General features: G+C 36.4%; 1 protein-coding gene across 2 annotated transcripts in view; it reads right to left on the reverse strand.

The window, feature by feature from the left end:
• The window catches only part of LOC136038500 (RNA polymerase II-associated protein 1-like), a 138,704-nt gene that overhangs the window by 3,278 nt on the left and 116,697 nt on the right, over positions 1–18,729 (reverse strand). For both annotated transcript variants that reach the window (XM_065721583.1, XM_065721584.1), the window contains exon 19: positions 14,441–14,525. In XM_065721583.1, the coding sequence (XP_065577655.1) occupies positions 14,441–14,525 (85 nt within the window). The remainder of the gene's footprint in view (positions 1–14,440; positions 14,526–18,729) is intronic.

The following is an 18,729-nucleotide window of genomic DNA, read 5'->3' on the forward strand; positions in this document are numbered from 1 at the left end:
TGTAAACATTCTCTGGAAGAACCACACAGCTTTGACATCAAGTGAAGGTTCAGGAGTGGATTTTATACCTAAAAGCAGCCATTTTCTAAGATTCTTCTTTCTGTTATTCGAAAATCATGAAGTCTTTAGGGCAGTACTACATGTTCACAAGTATAGCAGTGCTGAAGCCAACTTACATTCCTGTAAACATTCTCTGGAAGAACCACACAGCTTTGACATCATGTGAAGGTTCAGGAGTGGATTTTATACCTAAAAACAGCCATTTTCTAAGATTCTTCTTTCTGTTATTCGAAAATCATGAAGTCTTTAGGGCAGTACTACATGTTCGCAAGTATAGCAGTGCTGAAGCCAACTTACATTCCTGTAAACATTCTCTGGAAGAACCACACAGCTTTGACATCAAGTGAAGGTTCAGGAGTAGATTTTATACCTAAAAACAGCCATTTTCTAAGATTCTTCTTTCTGTTATTCGAAAATCATGAAGTCTTTAGGGCAGTACTACATGTTCGCAAGTATAGCAGTGCTGAAGCCAACTTAAATTCCTGTAAACATTCTCTGGAAGAACCACACAGCTTTGACATCAAGTGAAGGTTCAGGAGTGGATTTTATACCTAAAAACAGACATTTTCTAAGATTCTTCTTTCTGTTATTCGAAAATCACGAAGTCTTTGGGGCAGTACTACATGTTCGCAAGTGTAGCAGTGCTGAAGCCAACTGACATTCCTGTAAACATTCTCCGGAAGAACCACACAGCTTTGACATCAAGTGAAGGTTCAGGAGTGGATTTTATACCTAAAAACAGCCATTTTCTAAGATTCTTCTTTCTGTTATTCGAAAATCATGAAGTCTTTAGAGCAGTACTACATGTTCGCAAGTGTAGCAGTGCTGAAGCCAACTGACATTCCTGTAAATATTCTCTGGAAGAACCACACAGCTTTGACATCAAGTGAAGGTTCAGGAGTGGATTTTATACCTAAAAACAGCCATTTTCTAAGATTCTTTTTCCGGTTATTCGAAAATCACGAAGTCTTTGGGGCAGTACTACATGTTCGCAAGTGTAGCAGTGCTGAAGCCAACTGACATTCTTGTAAACATTCTCTGGAAGAACCATACAGCTTTGACATCAAGTGAAGGTTCAGGAGTGGATTTTATACCTAAAAACAGCCATTTTCTAAGATTCTTCTTTCTGTTATTCGAAAATCATGAAGTCTTTAGGGCAGTACTACATGTTCGCAAGTATAGCAGTGCTGAAGCCAACTTACATTCCTGTAAACATTCTCTGGAAGAACCACACAGCTTTGACATCAAGTCAAGGTTCAGGAGTGGATTTTATACCTAAAAACAGCCATTTTCTAAGATTCTTCTTTCTGTTATTCGAAAATCATGAAGTCTTTAGGGCAGTACTACATGTTCGCAAGTGTAGAAGTGCTGAAGCCAACTGACATTCCTGTAAACATTCTCCGGAAGAACCACACAGCTTTGACATCAAGTGAAGGTTCAGGAGTGGATTTTATACCTAAAAACAGCCATTTTCTAAGATTCTTCTTTCTGTTATTCCAAAATCATGAAGTCTTTAGGGCAGTACTACATGTTCGCAAGTGTAGCAGTGCTGAAGCCAACTGACATTCCTGTAAATATTCTCTGGAAGAACCACACAGCTTTGACATCAAGTGAAAGTTCAGGAGTGGATTTTATACCTAAAAACAGCCATTTTCTAAGATTCTTCTTTCTGTTATTCGAAAATCATGAAATCTTTAGGGCAGTACTACATGTTCGCAAGTGTAGCAGTGCTGAAGCCAACTGATATTCCTGTAAACATTCTCTCGAAGAACCACACAGCTTTGACGTCAAGTGAAGGTTCAGGAGTGGATTTTATACCTAAAAACAGCCATTTTCTAAGATTATTCTTTCTGTTATTCGAAAATCATGAAGTCTTTAGGGCAGTACTACATGTTCGCAAGTATAGCAGTACTGAAGCCAACTTACATTCCTGTAAACATTCTCTGGAAGAACCACACAGCTTTGACATCAAGTGAAGGTTCAGGAGTGGATTTTATACCTAAAAACAGCCATTTTCTAAGATTCTTCTTTCTGTTATTCGAAAATCATGAAATCTTTAGGGCAGTACTACATGTTCGCAAGTGTAGCAGTGCTGAAGCCAACTGACATTCCTGTAAACATTCTCTGGAAGAACCACACAGCTTTGACATCAAGTGAAGGTTCAGGAGTGGATTTTATACCTAAAAACAGCCATTTTCTAAGATTCTTCTTTCTGTTATTCGAAAATCATGAAGTCTTTAGGGCAGTACTACATGTTCGCAAGTATAGCAGTGCTGAAGCCAACTTACATTCCTGTAAACATTCTCTGGAAGAACCACACAGCTTTGACATCAAGTGAAGGTTCAGGAGTGGATTTTATACCTAAAAACGCCATTTTCTAAGATTCTTCTTTCTGTTATTCGAGAATCATGAAGTCTTTAGGGCAGTACTACATGTTCGCAAGTGTAGCAGTGCTGAAGCCAACTGACATTCCTGTAAACATTCTCTGGAAGAACCACACAGCTTTGACATCAAGTGAAGGTTCAGGAGTGGATTTTATACCTAAAAACAGCCATTTTCTAAGATTCTTCTTTCTGTTATTCGAAAATCATGAAGTCTTTAGGGCAGTACTACATGTTCGCAAGAGTAGCAGTTCTGAAGCCAATTGACATTCCTGTAAACATTCTCTGGAAGAACCACACAGCTTGGACATCAAGTGAAGGTTCAGGAGTGGATTTTATACCTAAAAACAGCCATTTTCTAAGATTCTTCTTTCTGTTATTCGAAAATCATGAAATCTTTGGGGCAGTACTACATGTTCGCAAGTGTAGCAGTGCTGAAGCCAACTGACATTCCTGTAAACATTCTCTGGAAGAACCACACAGCTTTGACATCAAGTGAAGGTTCAGGAGTGGATTTTATACCTAAAAACAGGCATTTTCTAAGATTCTTCTTTCTGTTATTCGAAAATCATAAAGTCTTTAGGGCAGTACTACATGTTCGCAAGTGTAGCAGTGCTGAAGCCAACTGACATTGCTGTAAAAATTCTCTGGAAGAACCACACAGCTTTGACATCAAGTGAAGGTTCAGGAGTGGATTTTATACCTAAAAACAGCCATTTTCTAAGATTCTTCTTTCTGTTATTCGAAAATCATGAAGTCTTTAGGGCAGTACTACATGTTCGCAAGTGTAGCAGTGCTGAAGCCAACTGACATTCCTGTAAACATTCTCTGGAAGAACCACACAGCTTTGACATCAAGTGAAGGTTCAGGAGTGGATTTTATACCTAAAAACAGCCATTTTCTAAGATTCTTCTTTCTGTTATTCGAAAATCATGAAGTCTTTAGGGCAGTACTACATGTTCGCAAGTATAGCAGTACTGAAGCCAACTTACATTCCTGTAAACATTCTCTGGAAGAACCACACAGCTTTGACATCAAGTGAAGGTTCAGGAGTGGATTTTATACCTAAAAACAGCCATTTTCTAAGATTCTTCTTTCTGTTATTCGAAAATCATGAAGTCTTTAGGGCAGTACTACATGTTCGCAAGTGTAGCAGTGCTAAAGCCAATTGACATTCCTGTAAACATTCTCCGGAAGAACCACACACATTCTCGTGGTTCCGGAAGAACCACACACAGATTCTTCTTTCGGTTATTCAAAAACCATGAAGTCTTTAGGGCAGTACTATATTTTCGCAAGTGTGTATCGTGTTAAAGCCAACTAGCTAAATTTGACACCACTTATCACACTTAAAACCTCAAATATTGTCGGTTGCTTCTCAAAAATCAACTAAACCTTTGCTTTTAAGTAACATTTTTATGCTGATTGTTACACCTGCATTTAGGCTTATTGCGGATTTTTATTCGCTTTTTTAGCTGAATTGAGCATCGTTCAATACGAAAATATGTACAAGTTCACGGGCATTTTTTTGCTAAAAACAGAATTCCACAGTTTTTTCCTAATTTAAAAGATATCTGTAGTTCTGTGGGTTTCCATTCATTATTTAAGAATTAACGACGCTTCTTGACTAATAAGGTCCCTGCGTCGGAGGGTTTCCATTCTAAGATAGCTAGTAGGTTAGTTAAGCTCTATAATACCCAACATGAGGTTTTGAACCCTTCCCTTCTGGATAACCAATTAAAACGCTTTTTGTTGCATGATTAGCATGCCCCTTATTACTTATTTCTGTTTTCTGCTAGGGCTAGTAGGATACCACAAGATGACAAACAGATACTTTTAATACACTAAAAAAGCTACTGGCTGTGTTTACGTACTTTTAATACTTATGTACACTCTATCGGAAAGCGTCAAACTAAGCGGAGAACAGCACTTTTTGGTACCATATCTAGGGTAGAAACGACGGGAAAGCAAAACAAGAGTAACACTGTAATTGCTGAGGTGGAAAATCCTTTTTTATTTTAGATTTTTAGAGTCAATCGGGCTTTATTAATATAGACAGAAATAAATAAACACAAACACAAACTAGACCTACGTTGCCTGGGCAACGTGAAGTGTTGCGGCAACCTTTGTCCGGCTTCGCCGATAAAAGTGTTGCGAGAGCAACACTTTGGTTTTGTTTCTTCGCTATCGGTTAAATTCTGAAGTTGTCAAAACTATCAAAGCATTCAAAACGGCATATTCAAAGCAGAACACAATCAGTAATCACATGATCAAGTTCTTCAGCGTTGAAAAAACAACAGCAAAAGAATATCGGAAGAAGGGACTAAATTGAGTTTGCAGCCAGTTGAACTTTATCCTTTTCAATCGTAGACATCGTGACCGATGGAAACTTGGAACATTATCTTATATAATCTAGTTGGTATTATAAAGCTATTCGTGACTTTTCAGGATCAAATACCATAGATGTGCACCAATTTGCACAAATTTTTAGCCTCTGATGAACCTCCTCTAGCAACCGATTCTTACTTACAAGTCCCTCTCCCGTGATATACATCCAAGTTCACCGGAAACAAATAATGGGTACACCAACTAGCAAAAGTTGCAAACCCCTTGTCGCTGAAGTCATTGTAGCCTAACAACCGATTATTACTTACAACTCCCCTACATGTCTTACAATCGGGAACCAAGTTGTTCTTACCATCAATTACACCAGAAACAGATAATAGGTACACCAATCAGCAAAAGTTGCAAACCCCTCATTGCCAAAGATGATTATAAGCTAATAATCGACTGTTGCTTGGAAGTCCCCTACATATCTCACAATTGGTATCGGCCTATTTTTGGTTCAAGTGTGTACCTTACCACTGAAGTTGTCAACCCCTTGAAACTTTCAAACTGGTATATGTCATGAAGGAATTTTTGTAATAAAAAATGGATGACATATACTTTGATCAGCTCATCAAGGTCTATCGATTGTCATTGAAAAAAAAATTCTATCTGTCTTAGTTCAAAAGTTGATTTTTTTGCCGGAGGCCAACTTTCTAACACCACCACTTAGAAAGGAGCAAAGGATAAGCTCTAATTTCTTTAGCAATGAGAGAACTTTTAAAGTTTAAGAGGTATATCTGATACCATTTCTCTATTGCAATCCCAAGTAGAAAAAAAAAAAGAATGGTAAAGTCAGCTGAAATCACGAACAGAAATGGCTAGAAACAATAGATGGCAGCACTTTCGGACCCGTGGGAAAATCGCACTTTTTTGTTTCTGTAAATTTTTCTATTTATCACTCAAAGAAGATATATTGGCTGTGGGGCCGGGGAACTACCGCATATATTTAACACTTATAGATTTTAGTCCATCTTCAATTTGAAACTGGTGCCTGCCTGCTTGCCTGCTAGAACGGAGCTTTCCACTCGAAAGCAGAAACATGGTTTTATGAAACGAAAGCTTGGCTGCACAACTTCAGATACTCCTCTCTGACATAGGCTATATAACTCCACTTCACTTCGCACACCATAGGCTCTGGCTCGAGGACAAGCAAAAACCATCCTTTTTGGCCCCAGGCAAGAGTTCTACGGAGCTTTCCAAAATGTAATGTCATATTCATCAATCCGGCCTGAGGTCCACACTTTCCGTAAAAACCCCACAGGTTAGACCCTTACCAGTTTCCAGGAATAAGCTGAGATCGGCGGCATAGGAAAAAAAACAACAACAAAAAACCGGGACAAAACCAAAGTGTTGCTCTCGCAACACAATTATACTTCTCTATGCAAAAACGCACGATGAGTCCCTTAAACTTAACAATTTCTATTAATCCCTCGTTACGGTCTCGCTTCTCACTTCATCACAACCAGATCCCCCATAAAAACAATTCAATATCCAATAAATTTTACCCTTCCTCCACGAAAGCACAGCCACATTAACCTAATAAAATAATAGGAGAAACAATAAAAAAGAGAAAAAAACAGTAATAATTATATAATTAAATAAATAAAAACGTCTCTCAACTATTAATTAACTATATGTATTAAAAGTCAACCAAATATTTTTTGTAGTTATTAACCCAAAGGAGCTGGCACGTCTCGGCTCTTGTGGAAGCATTTTCAACACTTTGGTGCATACCACATCTAGGGCTAAATCTGATCATACTGCGGATCCATCATCTGGAGTGCGGTGTACGAATCCGTGTTCGATCGCTTAACTAGAACCAATCGCTTAACTCGCATTCCTAGACTGCTATTCCCATGCCAGATCGAACAAATTGTGATTAGAAGTTAATGACCCCCATTTGCATACCACCCTCCCATTCACTGTGTATATTCAAAAAATTAAAGTCAAATAATTAAAGATAAGTTTTTATAGCAAAACCAGTTCATACAAACTGACTCAATAAATCTTCTAATATCTACACAACTCTAAAACGATCGCTTTGGTAAAAACTGATGGAATAGAAAATACACTAGCAATTATTTTCTGCTTTTTAGATTATTTACTGTCTTGAAACGAACTTTAATTTTCTTTTAAAGATGGACTTTAATTCAATTTCCTTTGATTCAATTTCTTTTGGAAACTACACAATTACATTTACTACCACTTACAATTACTACCAGTACAAAATTTAATGTTTATACATTTTTCGTCAAAAATAGAGAGAAAAAACTTATATGACTGAATAGTTGCAGCATATCTACGAATCAAAAAAAAATTTTTTCATTTTTTTAAAATACTTAAAAATTCTCCATAAGTCTCCTTTTTTCCTTGGACTGCCACATATTCATTGCTATTGGTCGTTCTCACTCAACTGAATTTACTATCTTCTGGCATAACTTAGTTGGCTCTGAATTTTCAGTAAGGTGGAAGTTAAATAAAATTAAGTCTATCAAATTATCGTCCAGAATTACTATCAAAGAATAAATGAAACCCAAAACAAAATAAGATTTTAGATAACAGACAAGGTTTCAATATAAGGAAATCAGAAAAAAATTTGAGTACGGCGTTAGTTTTTAGAAATCTAAAGATATTATTATTCATATAACTTCAAGACATAGCATTGCTTTTTAGTTCTACCGAAGCTAAATATTGATTTTAAATTTTGAGATGGTGCTGATAACCTCCAGGAAAGGGTTTTTGAAAACGAAGGATGGCTGGCCCCGAACCCCCCATTGCACTTCCTGGCTGAAGGGCCGAGAAACGGAGATCAGCACCACCGGTACGGACTGTAAAGTCTAATGCCGTATTCTTTACCTTACCAATTCACAGTGTTCTCGAGGATTTCTAAGTTGTTACATTGAGATGCCTGTATTTCCTTTTTTTTCACTCCTTTCTACTTTTAAGTTTAACGTAATGATAATTGACATTCCTAGATCGATGACATATTAAGATTCATCTACATATTTTTCAGATTTATTTAAGGACCCGTTTTTAATTTGATTATAACGGGACAACATTGGCTCTTTTATGAGTTCGTGCTACGGGTATAATATTAAAAGACGATTATCAGGGACCACACCTTCATCTCCATCCGAGCCAATAACTCTGGAACCTGCAACTCAGTTTTGTTTTACTATTCAAATAAATAAAAAAATATAACAGTTTTCAACTATAGTGTTATTAGTGCTATTTGTCTTATTCACCTTTTTTTCGAAAATGAAGAATCATTATAATTTTGTTTTCTAATACGTTATTTTCTAAAAACTGGAATTTTCTAAGATCTGAAATTTACTAGGCCACGTTTTAAAAAAAATATATTTTTTAAGAAGTAAATAATGACACTAATACTAAAAACAAAGAGAAATGACTTTTTGACCTAATCCTTAAGAACAACTGTTCAAACACAAGGGCCGTTAATTCAGAATGGAATTTATTTTTAAAGCTCAATAAACCCTTAGCGTAAAAATAGAACATAGTTTAGAAATAAAAAAGAGTCTAAACAGAATAGAAAAACGTCACATTTACTGCTTTAAAATAGAACATCATGGGTGTCTACTGATTTAGCTGTTATAATCTTCATTCAAATTTTTTTTCAAAGGAGATATGTTAATTGAAGCAAAGAAGATTTTGTGGGCTGATGCCTCTATTACTAGGGTAACTGAGCGCCCCAAAGTGACTGATAATGTAAGTGATATGGTTCGAGCTTTTGATCTTTGTGATGAGAAAAAGATCAGCCTACCTCAGTATCTGATTTTCGAGCCAGATCAGGTCCCATGTGTGCCAGGGCAGACAACAGCTACGTTAACTCGAAAGGTTAATGAACTCTACATGGAATTTAAAAGCTTCGCTGAGCACCATAAAGCAAGGTCAGTCGTGCAAACTATTCCTGATATGAAACCTCCCCCACCCGCAAAACCGTCCTATTCAGTTATTGTGAAAAATCCACCAAAAAACTTGAATAATCCTGACGCTCGAAAAGATTTCCTGGATAAAGCTTGTGGGGGTGTCAGTTCAAGCATAGTTGTTTTGAGGCCTAGGAGGGATGCATGGCAAGTAGTTCTGTCGGACAAGGGTGCCGCCAATACTTTGGCAGATGCATTAAGCAAAGCAGACCAATCCATTAATGCTAAAGTGAAGAGTCCTGCCTTTTTCGGTATAGTACGCCGAGTGCCTGACGGAACATCTAAAAGTGACCTATGCGATCTCGCTAATAACTGTATAGAAGTTGTTCAGTTAGGAAGTACGAGGTCTTTTCGATTAAAGTTTGAGTCACGTGACCACCTAAACTATGCCACTGAGAATCCCCTTGTTATTGGTTACGAGCGTCTACCTATAACTGAGTACAAGTTTTTGCCTACCCAGTGCTACAAATGCCAGTGCTACGGCCATACTGCAAATAACTGTAAAGCTTCCCCGAGATGCTCTAAATGCGCTGGAGACCACCAGAACTCCAAAGAAAACCCGTGTCAACTTGTCATGAAATGTGCTCTCTGTGGCTCCTCCGACCACCCCTGTTATTCGTATAAATGTCCAGAAGCACAGAAACTACTGCTTAAGAAATGAACAGTCAAACAAATACAAGTACAAGTACTTTACAAGATTTTACGTTTCTTAAAAATTTATCACTGTGCAATAATGTTGTTTTTAATTATTACGATGACCAAAATAATCTGTCCATCAACACCTTAGCTAGCCCCGATGGCTCTTTAAACCAAATTAACTGTAAATATCTCGACACTTTTGATTTTGTGAAAAATGTGAAACCTAAGCTAATGGAAGAGACCAAACTTAATGTAATTTGCTTTAATATCAGAAGCATACGGGATAAGTGGGCTATTTTTAAAGATTTAATTTTAACAAATGGTTACTACCATTTCGACGTAATTGGAATAACGGAGACGTGGCTTTCAGAAATTGATGATACTAATGAATTTTCCCTCACTGGCTTTCAAGCTATTCATATTGAAAGAAAATTAACCAAGTCCTCTGGTGGCATTTCTCTTTACATCCGATCAAGTCTAAAATTCACCAGACTATTAGATTGTGAATTCTTGTTCTCGCAACCTATAAATAATAGATGCATTTATTCAATAATCGTCGACATAAGTGTAGACGAGAATTCTTTTATTTTTTCGTTATTTTATAAACCACCCTCATTTCCGACACCTTTCTTTTGTAATCACTTTGATGATTTTTCTAGTTTTATTAATTTACCACAAAAGAAGGCAATAGTTTTTGGGGACTTCAATTGTAATTTATTAAATGTTAGCAATAACAATGATAGTGATACCTTCTTTGAAACATTTACCTCAAGTGGTCTTCTTCCCACAATCCTTTTTCCTACTAGAGTTGATCCCATGAGGTCTACCGCTACTTTAATTGATAACATTTTTGTATCCACTTCCCTGGGAAACCACCTGTCCTCCAAAATTATATTTTCTGACCTTTCAGATCACTTTCCAATCTATCTTTCCTTACCCTCCCTATCAGCTACTCAACCCCGTAGAACTAATACCCCTACGTCTAATAGAATATATAATACTGTGAATATGAACCGGTTCACGGATTGTTTGAAATCCTTCGACTGGTCCAAGACTTTGGATTGTCAGGATGTTAATTCAGCCACAAGTAGTTTTACACAGGGATTGAGTGATCTTATCAGTTCAACCTTTCCAGTTCGTAAGTCAAACCGAAAAACTACCCATATACGCCCCTGGATGTCAAATAGCCTGATAATCTCTTCATACCGAAAAAATGACCTATATAAGTTAGCTTGCAAAACCAGTAGCGTTATTGACCTGACTAATTATAAAAAATACAAAAACGTATATACCAAACTCATCCGGGAAGCAAAGAAAAATTATTATTATTCAAAAATCTCTCACTGCAAAGGGAACTTGCAAAAAATTTGGTCTACAATAAATGAAATCCTTTCAAAAAAAGGAATTCAAGATCTGTTCCTATTAACCTTAGGGACATCAGTGGCAGATTAATTGACCCAATTTTAGTACCGGATGCTTTTGATAATTATTTCACTAATATTCCAAATGCTAACTCCTGTTCCTTCTCACAGTCGGTACACCCTAGCAAGAATCCCAGATCCATGTTTTTCTCTCCAACTGATCGCAAAGAGGTGCTTCAAGTTATCGAATCTCTCTCTAATAGTAGTACACCTGACTTTTTTGGCATAAGTAATAAGCTTCTTAGGACCGTATCTTCCTATATTTGTGAACCCATTGTGCACATAGCAAACCTGTCTATGACCAATGGAGTCTTCCCAGAAATATTTAAATCAGCAATTGTTATCCTGATTCATAAAAAAGGGGATCCGTCAGAGATAAGCAATTATCGTCCAATCTCACTTCTCCCAGTTATATCTAAGGTGCTCGAGAGAATTATATTCCGACGTCTTTCTCCCTTTGTATTTGGGAATCATTCATCAGATTCGTTGATTTCTCCTCATCAATATGGCTTCCGTGCCAAATTTTCAACTGCTCATGCACTAATAGACGCCACACAGTTTATACGTTCCCAACTTGACCTTAAAAATACTGTATTGGGCTTATTTCTGGATTTTTCAAAGGCCTTTGACATGGTTGATCACAGTGTTTTATTAAGTAAACTCAATAACCTAGGGATTCGCGGAGTTCCTTTCTCATGGTTCGGCTCTTATCTCTCTGGTAGAGTACAGAGTGTGAGACTGGGCGGGGTGACTTCACATCCCCTACCTGTCCGGAGGGGCGTCCCACAGGGCTCTGTTCTTGGTCCAATACTTTTTCTCCTTTATATTAATGATTTGATTACGGACCTGGGCCCATCAGTGCACCCAGTACTTTTTGCTGACGATAGCAACTTTTTCATCACCGGTCCTAAATTACCATCCGTCGTCACCTCTACTCAAACCCTTCTGAATAGAGTACAGGAGTGGTGTCTCGTTAACTGCATGACCATTAACAGCAAGAAAAGTCAGGTGGTATTATTTCAAACCCCTTACAAAAAAAAATGAAGTTCAGCCAGCACTTGGCCTAAAATATTCTACCAATCTCCTCCCGCAGGTCGAAGTTGCCAAGTTTCTTGGTGTCCTCATAGACTCCTACCTATCATTTGCAACACATGTGTCCTATATCAGAGCCATAATTTTGCGACAGGTAAGTATAATTAATCGTGTGAATTATTTTCTTCCTCCCGATATCCTTGTCACCCTTTATTATTCTTTTATTTACCCATATATCTCATACTGCGGATCTGTATGGGGCAATACTTATCCTTCAGTTACCAATAAATTAAAATCTGCTCAAAACCGTGCCGTCAAAGCAGTTTTTCGGTTGCCACGACTATATCCCACCAAGGACTTGTACTCTGATTTTGGTATTATCCCTTTTGAACAAATCATCAAAAAATTAAATCTATCCCTTGCATACTCCGCTTACCATAAAAATCTTCCTCCCTACTTATTATCTTATTTTAATAGTAATAATTCTGAAGGCCACTGTCTCCGTTCATCCAACCGTTCCTTCATTGTCCCCAGGTGTATCTCTAGTTCCGCCCAGCGATCCCCAATCTATAAATCTATAATTCAATGGAATTTAATACCCTCCAGTGTCGAGCTATCCACAAGTTTTCGGACGCTATATAACAATGTACTAAAATCTTGATATTATATTTCTCTAAATGTTTGTTCAATTTGCTTTAATTACCCTTGTTTTCTCTTTTCTTTTTTTTTCTCTCTCTTTTTCATTTACAATTTTTTGTTGTTTTGGTCCTTAACAAGTTCGCTTCTAGGATCTTTATTATTATTGTTGTTATGTGTTTTCTTTTCTTTTTGAATAAATTGAATTGAATTGAATAATGTTTCTGTCAATGGTAGCATTAGGGTATACATATCGCCCAGTAGCCATTACCAGACAAATACTCACTTTCAGCTAATTTAATGGCTCGATAAGACACTTTCAACACAGCTAGTTTTATTGTATGAAGTGTAAAAGTTATTAAAAAAGCACCGGTTTATTATTACCACTACACAATTCAATGTTTCTACATTTTACGTAAGAAAATGGAGAGAAAAAACTTACATGACTGAATAGCTGCAGCACTGGCACGTACGCAGGGGGGGGGGGGACTTGGCCCCCCCCCCCAAATTTTGTGAAATGGTTAATTTCTCCATGGTTTCTTGGGATTTCTGGCAAAAGTAGGACATTTATTAAGAATCTAGATACATATGTGAAGCCTTTTTTGGGGGATTTTACAGCATACAATTATCTGGCCAAGTCACAGCCAATTATTAACCCATTTTCTGTCTAACCTTTTACCCTCTTTGAAGTAATTTGCAATTGTACTGTTATTTTTTTTTTGCAATGAGAGTTTGCTTTCCACAGCAAAATAGAATGATCCTTGGTATTAGGGCGTTTATCCCCCCTTTTCAGGATAAACTACAGTTTTTAATGGATCGATTTTGGAAACTATCATTCTTCATTAAAATCTAAGTTTTTGCAATAAAAGAACTACCCCTCACAGCACCCATATTGTACTGTTAACCCTAAAATTCCCCTTTCAGTGGGATATGATAGATTAATCACTGGTTCTAAATCGCTATGAACATAACCTGAGCCTAAAACGTATTTTTGAAGCTTCAGTCTTCTTCCCCCCTCCGCTAGAATACTACAGATTAAAGTTAATCTGTATTTTCCGATATACGTGCTTTTTGCATTACTAAATAAAAAAGGTGCTACTCTGTATCTGCTGTTTAGAAGGTTTTGCCCCCCCCCCCCGAAAAATTCCTGCGTATGTGCCTGCTGCAGCGTATCTACGAATCAAGAAAAAAAAAATTATATTGCCATATCCCCCCCCCCCCCGAATGAGCCTAAGATTTTTCATTGCTGTAAAATTTTACAACATTAAAAAATGTTGTCTGAATACAACATCTTTTATGCAATGTACGGCGTCATTGTTATATTATTTTATATATGTTATATTATATTATATTATCATGAAAAGAGAAATCACCAATGCAACAGCACAAACACAAAAAAAAAAAAAAAAAAAAAAAAAAAAAAAAAAAAAAAAAAAAAAAAAAAAAAAAAAAAAAAAGAGAGACAGAAGGAGAAAAGGAAGACTGTTTTCCTAAATTAGTGATTAATATAGACCAGCACTTGAATGAGGCCTTAACCCTACTCATCCATACAATCACATAGGTCAAACAGCATAGCCACACACAATCAACCATAAAGAATAATCCATGGACAGGCAGTCATGTCGTCAATAAGTATAAGTCGTCATTTACCAAACAATAGAAAAAATAATATAGACAAATAATTCAGAGGCAACACCCAACACAAGGGCTCATCAGGAGAATACACTGGCCTATATAGGGTTTCGCCACTTTAAATTCTCTACCCAGCACAGTGTTGTGGCTACCACAGAATATCCATGGCATCCCCGCGTCAGGTATATTATCATGCATCATTTTTGCTCTTTAAACCTATTTGAATGCAACAGAATTTCACGAAAAATATTTTTGTTCAAAATCAAAGCTGATTTCGGAAAATGGAAAATGGAGAGAAAAAACTTACATGACTGAATAGCTGCAGCGTATCTACGAATCAAATTATGATCTGGTTCAAATTCTTTGAGATAGTATTCCAAGCTGATAGGAAACTAAAACGAAAATACAGAATTCATTTATCTAGCGTATAAAGAACATGGGGGCACTTTTAAACGTTCAGTCAAGATGAGAGGGGAACAGGCTCAAACATTCTGAATATAATGGGTTGTTTAAGTTAAATCAATTGCCCGGTACATTCAAAACAAAGAAAATAATCTGAAAGAACCAAACGGGTCATTGGCCATTAAATGAAAACGAAGAGAATAAAAATCAAACGAACATTTCTCCCGTATAAAACAAGGCGTCTTCAGCGTAGAATAAAAAAAAAAACACAGCTAGAATATAAAGTAAAGTAATATAAATAAAAAATATACATAAAACTAAAACAGATCAACTAAAATATATATAAGGAGAAAGGTAAAGGATGCGGCACTAGATCCTTAAGGCCCGAACCGGTGGTGCTGATCTCCGTCTCAAGGCCCTTTAGCCAAGAAATGTGATGGAGGGATGAGGGTCAGCCATCCTAGGCTTTTCCACCCCCCTTCCTGTTTACCTTCCCCAGATTTCTCCAGGTACCTACTTAGAGCTGGAATGACACTGGCTGAGCTTACAGAGTCACGCTACTGACCCTCGTCCCAAACCAAAAAATTGGGTACACTAGGATTAAATCTATCTATCTATCTATCTATCTATCTATCTATCCATCTATCTATCCATCTATCTATCTATCTATCTATCTATCTATCTATCTATCTATCTATCTATCTATCTATCTATCTATCTATCTATCTATCTATCTATCTATCTATCTATCTATCTATCTATCTATCTATCTATCTATCTATCTATCTATCTATCTATCTATCTATCTATCTATCTATCTATCTATCTATCTATCTATCTATCTATCTATCTATCTATCTATCTATCTATCTATCTATCTATCTATCTATCTATCTATCTATCTATCTATCTATCTATCTATCTATCTATCTATCTATCTATCTATCTATCTATCTATCTATCTATCTATCTATCTATCTATCTATCTATCTATCTATCTATCTATCTATCTATCTATCTATCTATCTATCTATCTATCTATCTATCTATCTATCTATCTATCTATCTATCTATCTATCTATCTATCTATCTATCTATCTATCTATCTATCTATCTATCTATCTATCTATCTATCTATCTATATATATATATATATATATATATATATATATATATATATATATATATATATATATATATATATATATATATATATATATATATATATATATATATATATATACAATTACTCACTTATATAATTGCCAGCTACCCTCATAAAAACAGAATAATAACCGGATTATAAATTTAAAATTATAGATGAACTTAATTACATTGCGACATAATGATATACAAAGTTTTGATGCTGTCGTTCCCTTAGGTTTTTTATTTCAGTTATTCCCTTGAACATTTTGTAAGACTTTGTTTTTTAGTTTAGGTTCATTTGGGGTTTTCTTCTCTTCATTTACCCTTACTGGCCATAGACCCGTTTGTCCCTTTCAGATTATTTTCTTTGGTTTGTCATAAATGGCCAGTTCGATTTCAGATCTTTTACTGGTAATTTTACACAAATGTGAGGAATTCAGTAATCCGACAATAGACAAATTTGATTTAGTTGATATAATCCTAACTTCAGAACCATTCTTCAAGAAAAACATGTCCTGAAGGTTATCATTCGTCAGGATTAGGGGCAGGGGGTGTAGTTTCTATGGGGTGGGGGGGGATACCCCGGACCTCAGTTTGCCCTTGATTTGAGGAAATTGTCTCCAACTTTGCCCTCCCCCCTAGGATTTTGACAAAATTCAGGGTTCGGACAGGTCGGTTCGTTTCAAATTATAGGCTCTGTCCTGTTTTTATAGGATTTCCCGGGCCCAAATATAGGCCAAATATAGGATTCGGAAGTTCTCGGGATCAGATCTGTGGTAGATGGGGTGGGATGGCTGGTCACATAAATTGGTCATTTCCCGAGTTTCTGCGTTTTTTATTATTATTATTATTTTTTTTTTATTTCAAATACAAGCTGTAAAAATAGTAAAAAAACAGTAAAGAATCAGATACACATAATGTGCCAGCGATTGACTGATACAGGTAAAATACTTGGAATCACTCTTGCTGCTTCTTGGGCATCAATTTCGATATGAGGTCAGTTTTTCTCTTTGCAAGAGACTGCTCCATTCTCGCAGATTCCACCATCTGCTCTCTTTTACTTGTTCTCGACTTCACAGCTCCTTCGAGCAAAGAAACAGCTAGGGCAATATCTATGGAACTCTTGGACTCAGCAGCCTTCTTCATTCTGTAAGTCGCTTCCCGAAGTAGAGTATCTGCTACTGTTCTCTTTTCTTGCTCTGATGCTCCAAGTTTTTTCTTTTTGCTTTCCAGGTTCTTTTTGTCGCGAACCTTATTTCGTTCTTTTTGTCGCGAACTTCCTGCAACTTCCGCTTTTTGTCCTCTTCGAAAGCTGCTTTCTCCTTCTTGGATAGCTCTTCGTTTTTCTTTTCATCCAGATATTGTTGATACCGAGACCGTGCGGAACGTGCAAGATTCAACAGCTCTTTTGTAATAACAAACCGTTCTGGTTTTCCTCCATAAAGCCTCAACTTGTCATATACCATGAGTCTCGCATCCAGAACGCGTTCAGACATTAGCGCCTGGTCTTCACCGAGAATCCTACCAGAACGCGAGAACCCACGCTCAATATCTGCGCTGCCATGCGACAACGTCAGCACCGCTTTGATAAGCTTGGTAAATTCCGGGTACTTGCTGTCCCAGTGCTCATTCAACAGTCCAAAATAATGGCTCCAAAAATGATCGATCCGAGTAATGTCCTCACGGGGTCCAGTTTTCGTTCGCAAAAGCAGCCACTCAGCCTGGGCGACGTCTGAGCTTACTCCAATCGCAATCTCGCATGCCAAAACCGCTATGTCTGCGATGCTTCTTGAATCCTTCATGTTGATCGGACTCAAAAAGCGTAAAGCCTCTAGAAAACCATCCTTTTCCAGAGGAAATTTGTTCAAAATATGGCGAATGCCCGCAATAAAATGTTTTCGCACATTGACATAGAAAATGGCCTTGTCTTTCAGTGTTGCTTTCTCACGGAAAGCTCGTTCCACATTTCTGAAACTATGGGCTTTTCTGCAAATTTTTCAGCAAGGTTCAACATTTCTGGTGAGAAATTTTCAGTCTCGGTCACGAAATCTGGAGTATAGACCCGTCCGCAAAGCGTCACAACTAGTCTTTTGATCTCTGAGTGCAGAACATGAATGAAAGGCTCTTCGTTCTGGAACAGTTGGGTGAAACCCATGAACAGTTCTGCTGAGGCTAGAACAAACTCGAGTTGGGCCTTCATCGTCGCACTTCTGATATAAGCCACAATCTTCAGAAATTTGGGAGTAGACAGAACATTCTTCCGTTTTTTCTCTCTCGGTACGAAGTTCAGAAAGTATTCTAGGATTGCCGGCCACTGCTGCATGATTCTAGCAAGGGCACGACCGATCGTCAGCCAGCGGCTTGGGACAGGCTTTACGAAAGTATTCTCTGGCACTCTCACTTTCTTTTGGCACTTTTGATAGTCTTCACAACGTGCAGGCCAGCCGTCAAAAATGAATACACAAGAATAACAAAGTCGGAACTTTCTTCTCCGAACACCTGAAGACCTTTCAATAAAGTGTTATGGATTATATGCAGTGCTGCAACAAGTACTCCAAATTTTTACTTAAGTATCAAGTATTAAGTACTCATTGGTTTTTTACTTAAATATCAAGTAATAAGTACTTTCCAAATTCTTACTTAAGTATCAAATATCAAGTACTTGCCAAAATTGTACTTAAGTATTACTTCAAGTACTACTTCAAGTATTTATTCTATATATATATATATATATATATATATATATATATATATATATATATATATATATATATATATATATATATATATATATATATATATATATATATATATATATATATATATATATATATATATATATATATATATATATATATATATATATATATATATATATATATATATATATATATATATATATATATATATATATATATATATATATATATATATATATATATATATATATATATATATATATATATATATATATATATATATATATATATATATATATATATATATATATATATATATATATTATATGTATATCAAGCCCATGCTACC

This window comes from Artemia franciscana, chromosome 18 (genome assembly GCF_032884065.1).
Source record: "Artemia franciscana chromosome 18, ASM3288406v1, whole genome shotgun sequence".
NCBI lineage: Eukaryota > Metazoa > Arthropoda > Branchiopoda > Anostraca > Artemiidae > Artemia > Artemia franciscana.